The sequence below is a fragment of the Sinocyclocheilus rhinocerous genome, unplaced genomic scaffold, assembly GCF_001515625.1.
Source record: "Sinocyclocheilus rhinocerous isolate Xijiao unplaced genomic scaffold, SAMN03320098_v1.1 scaffold1719, whole genome shotgun sequence".
NCBI lineage: Eukaryota > Metazoa > Chordata > Actinopteri > Cypriniformes > Cyprinidae > Sinocyclocheilus > Sinocyclocheilus rhinocerous.
The window spans coordinates 579316-584808 of record NW_015664048.1 but is presented as its reverse complement, the minus strand read 5'-3'; the positions used below and the strand labels follow the sequence as shown (position 1 = coordinate 584808).

At 37.1% G+C, this 5493-nt stretch overlaps 1 protein-coding gene across 1 annotated transcript in view; it reads left to right on the top strand.

The window, feature by feature from the left end:
* LOC107729593 (cGMP-dependent 3',5'-cyclic phosphodiesterase-like) overlaps positions 1 to 5493 on the top strand; it is a 127938-nt gene that overhangs the window by 47910 nt on the left and 74535 nt on the right. Inside the window, exon 2 of the mRNA XM_016540174.1 lies at positions 1639 to 1702. Coding sequence (XP_016395660.1) covers positions 1639 to 1702 — 64 coding nt within the window. The remainder of the gene's footprint in view (positions 1 to 1638; positions 1703 to 5493) is intronic.

The window sequence follows — 5493 nt, the reverse complement described above, 5'->3', positions numbered from 1 at the left end:
AAAATAGGCATTTTCAAAATTATATAATAAATGATCTGTGGAGTATTTTGAGCTGAAACTTCACAGACACATTCTGGGGACACCAGAGACTTATATTACTTATTGTAAAAAGGGGCATAATATGTCACCTTTAAACTTTAAAATCATCAACAAGGTTTTACACTTTATTGATGCTTAAATATAGTTGTTTATAGACAAAACATCAAAGCTTGTCTTCAGCACTGTGTTGTATCCAAAACAGAATTTACACTGAAATGGATGGTACATTTCAGTTATGAGTGTAATTTGACTGGCTTGTGAAATTAATAAAATAGTCATAATAACCTGGGAATTATGTGCGTTTACTTAGATGTCTGAATTAAATTATAAGCAGTGAAAGTTGGACTTATTAACTTAGAATTGTAATCGAGTCAGGGTAAAAATATTTAGTAATATACGATACAGTATACTTTATTACTAAAGTTTTGGTGCAAATTGTTTAGAATAACTACATCCCTGTACAAAACAAATATTGTTCATTGTTTTTAATTTTTCAGACATTTCTGTGCTGCAACAAAGTGTGAAAATCAAATAGCTTTCCGGTGAACCCTTCAAAGTTAAATTTTTGTAACACCAACATGTAATTTGCTACTATATACTGTATTTGTTAATATATATAAATGTGTCCCTGGAGCACAAAAGCAATCATAAGCAGCACATGTATATTTGTAGCAATAGCCAACAATACATTGTATGGGTCAAAATTATCCATTTTTTTTAATGCCAAAAATCATTAGGATATTAAGTAAAGATCATGTTCCATGAAGATATTTTGTAAATCTCCTACCGTAAATATATCAAAACTTAATTTTTGATTAGTAATATGCATTGCTAAGAACTTCATTTGAACAACTTTAAAGATGATTTTCTCAATATTTAGATTTTTTTGCACCCTCAGATTCCAGATTTTCAAATAGTTGTATCTCGGCCAAATATTGTCCTATCCTAACAAACCATACATCAATGGAAAGCTATTTATTCGGCTTTCAGATGATGTATAAATCTCAATTTTAAAAAATTGACCCTTATGACTGGTTTTGTGCTCCAGGGTCACATACATAGAAATATGGATATATATAGAGAGAGAGAAAGCGGGAGGGTTTTAGGACCCTGATGAGCATGAGAATCAGAAGCTTCACCAGTCAAGAGAGAGAGAGAGAGAGATAGAGAGAGGACAGAAGAGCTGTGGTGTTGTGTGTGTGCTCTCAGTGTGTTCCCTGCTGAGGGCTCGAGCGCAGACCTCCGTGAGACTCGACACGAGTGTGTGTGTATGTGTGTGTGTGTGTGCGTGTGTGTGCCGAGCTGTGACACACAGGAGGGAATGACATGAACGCTCATGAGAGGAAGCGAGGAAGAGACCTGTAAGCACTCGCTGCTGCTGCATGCTTACACAAACACACACACACACACACACACACACACACACACACGGGACTGGAGATGGAGAAAGTGGAGCTTCAGAACTGTGTGTGTGTGTGTGTGTGTGTGAGAGACAGATAGTTTTGTTGGACAGAAGTGGATGGACAGATTGATGGATAGAGGGATGGACGGATGGATAAAAACTGCAGCAGATTCTGATGCTTGTGGTTTGTGTTTCAGACGCGGACAGCAAGTGTTTCTGAGAGCCGACGACACACCTGCTGCTGTCCTGCCCTCCCTACAGGTATCTATCTATCTATCTATCTATCTATCTACAGTCAAACCAAAAATTATTCAGACAGCAGATGTAATTTTTTATATTTTTTTTACTAGTGGGTGCTGGACACTATAGTTCATTTATGTAATATACTGTGAGATATTACACCCAAACATTCTTCATACAGTGGACTACCGGATTAAAAATGATTCAGACACTTTGAGCTGAGCATGTTTTGCTGAAGTGTTATTCTTTAATTGCTAATGTGATCTTTTTACACCACAGACTGAACAGAATGAAGCACTGCTTGGTAATTAGTTGAGCTAAATTGGTTTGATCTAATTGTGTTCTTAAATTTAACAGCTGACAGCTATTCAACAGAATTCATTACATAGCTTTCTATCAAAGTTATCTGACATTATCAAGATGAGTTTGTTCTGACACAGTTTAACTCTGAGCTCTTCTCATATTTTAGTACCGTTTTCTAAACTATAGCCAATAAACTGTGATATAATGTGAGAGATGTTGAAGCTGTCTGAATACATTTTGGTTTAACTGTATGTATCTCTACGCATCTCACACATTTGTGCTTGAATTAGAGCTTGTTTTCTTTCTTTAGAGGAGTTAAGGAATAATGGTCAGAAAACAGATGAATGATTTACAGAGCAAATCTGTGTGAGAGTGCTGTAGGCGTGTACAAGAGGGAAAACCAGTTTAGGCAGTGCTGGTATTCAGCCAATCAGCTTAAATGACAATGTAACCTGTAGAACGCAAACACACACACACACACACACACACTCACTTGTTTGCTCTCAGCCTGCGCTCTGGGTTTCCGTTCCTCACACGGTTTATGAGGTAAATCCTTCAAATCATGAAATAACCCCAAAGTATCCCTTATATGAACTCTGAGGCCGTTCCTCACACGCTTTATGAGGTAAATCCTTCAAATCATGAAATAACCCCAAAGTATCCCTTATATGAACTCTGAGGTAGAGAGAGACAGATACTGAAGATCCATGTGTGTGAGTGTGTGTGTGAGTGTGTGTGTGTGTGTGTGTGTGAATGATTCTTCTTTCAATCTCGGATGTGTTTGTTCAGTTTCACTTTACAGTAATGCTGTGTATGTAACATGAGGTAAAGCATTAGTTATCATAAACTAACAGTGAACAATCATACAGCATTTATTCACCTTAGTGATTAAAACAGTTATTTTACACAGTAATGCATGTCAAAAACTACTTTTAATATGTGTAAAAGAACTGATGAATACATGCTGCGACGGGTTTGTTCACTGTGTTTGTGTAGACGTTGTAATTATAAGTGTGTGTTTCTCATTTTAAGCTCTGAATGAGATCACAGCTGATGTGTTTTCGTGTCTTCTCATCGTGTGTGTGTGTGTGTGTGTGTGTGTGTGTGTCAATGCGTGTGCAGTCGTGTTTTAAACGTGTGCGAGGATGTGTCGTATGAAACTCCCATTCAGTCTTAATGGAAGCAAACAGATGCAGGCATGAAGAAATGATGCTGATGTTTTCAGGACAAACGCAAACATACGTCGATCCTTCATTCAACCCAAACACTCTCTGTCTGTCTGTTTGCATGAAGAGAACGAGGCAGTGATTTTATCACCCAGGAGAAAGAGAAGATGACAGGAGGACGACAGGGTGAAGGACAGAGAGAGAGAGAGGGGTAAATAGATCATGAATGAACGGAGACCATTACAAGATTAAATAATGTGACGGTGAGAGACAGGCAGATATACTATATGGACAGAGACAGAGAGCCATAGACAGGCATTCTGGATATATATATATATATATATGAATTGAAAATACTTTTATTCATCACGGACGCATCAAATTGGTCAAATGTGACAATCCTGAAAAATAGAATGTATGCCGGTTTCCACAAAAATATTGAGCAGCGCGACTGTTTGATCAAACAAATGCAGCCTTGGTGAGCAGAAGAGACTTCTTTCTAAAACATTAAAAACAATCTTACTGACCTGAAACACTAGAATGCAGTAGAACACTAGTGCATTATATATAGAGATTTTAATTATTTAATGTTTTATTTATGCTATTATATGTTCAGTTTCACTTTACAGTAATGCTGTGTATGTAACGTGAGGTAAAGCATTAGTTATCATAAACTAACAGTGAACAATCATACAGCATTTATTCACCTTAGTGATTAAAACAGTTATTTTACACAGTAATGCATGTAAAAAAGTACTTTTAATATGTGTAAAAGAACAGATGAATACATGCTGCACACACACACACACACACACACACACACACACAGCGCAGATGTGCTGCATTTGCATCTTAACAGAGACAGAAAGTGAGAATGAGACGAGAACTGCTGCTGTCAGCCGTCTCTCTGTGTGTGTGTGTGTGTGTGTGTGTGACAGCTGCGTTTAAGAAGGCGTCCTCTGAGGTCTCTCTTCGTTTGGTCTCTCGTCCTTCACTCTGGTTCAGTGGTGGCGGTAGGTCTCTCTCTCTCTCACTCTCCCTCTCTCTCTCTCTCTCTCTCCACTCTCTCACACACACACACACACACACACTCTTCAGTAGTTTAACTCGTGGTGTGTGTCTTTGATCATACGTATGTCATGTTTTCCATGTCTGTATCAGAAGCTCATCGTCTCTCTAATTAACTCATTAATGGCGTGAGATCTGGCTCCGCCCACTGTCACTGCACCCTCGTTTAGAGCTGCCGCTGATGGCCAATTAACTCCAATGATTATACAGATCAGATCAGAGTTGAACTCTGAAAGCCTTTATAATGAATGTATTTATATTTAAATGTCATTAATGAAAGCGAGAGACTGACCTTCATCGCTCTTCATCTGCCTCTGTCTCTCTCCTTCATCTCTCTGTTTTCTGCTCGTCTGTTGTCTGAGTTCAGAGATTGTGTAGATGCACACACAGCAAAATGTCACTCAGTCGTTCAGTGGTGATCAATACACTGATTCAATCTGTGTGTGTGTCACTGCATTGATCATGTCAAGTCAAATTGTTTTGTACAGCGCTTTTCACAACACAGTCTCAATGTAGCTTTACAGAAAGTCATGATGTTAATGTTTATAATATCTTAATATCTTAGCAGATTAGAGCTGGATGATAATATAGTTTACATTCGGAGGCTATTTAAACAATCAAGCAGTTGAGGTTTGCTATATGTGTATCACTTTATGTGAGTGAGAAAGTCTCTACTGCACACCAGGGCTGCATTTATTTGATCAAAAATACAGTAAAAATTGTGAAATAATATAATTTAAAACAGCTGTTTTCTTTGTGAATATCTGTTGATAAAATAATATGATCAAAGCTGAATTTTCAGCATCATTACTCCAGTCAAGAAACATTTCTGTCATTATTATCAATGTTGAAAATTCTGCTGCCCAATATTTTTGTGGAAATTGTGATTTATTACCATTCAAACATTTGGCATAAACAAGAAAAAAGAAAGAAATTAATACTTTTATTCATCAAAGATGCATTAAATTCATCAAAAGTGCCAGTAAAGACATTTATAATGTTACAGAAGATTTCTATTTCAAATAAATGCTGTTCTTTTGAACTTTCTGTTCATCTGTGAATCCTGAAAAATAAAATGTATCACAGTTTCAACAAAAATATTGTGCAGCACAACTGTGTTCAACATTGATAATAATCAGAAATGTTTCTTGAGCAGCAAATCAGCATATTAGAATGATTTCTGAAGATCATGTGACACTGAAGACTGCAGTAATGATGCTTTGCTGAGTGGCTGTAAAACACAAACACACACACACACACACACACAGGTTTGTT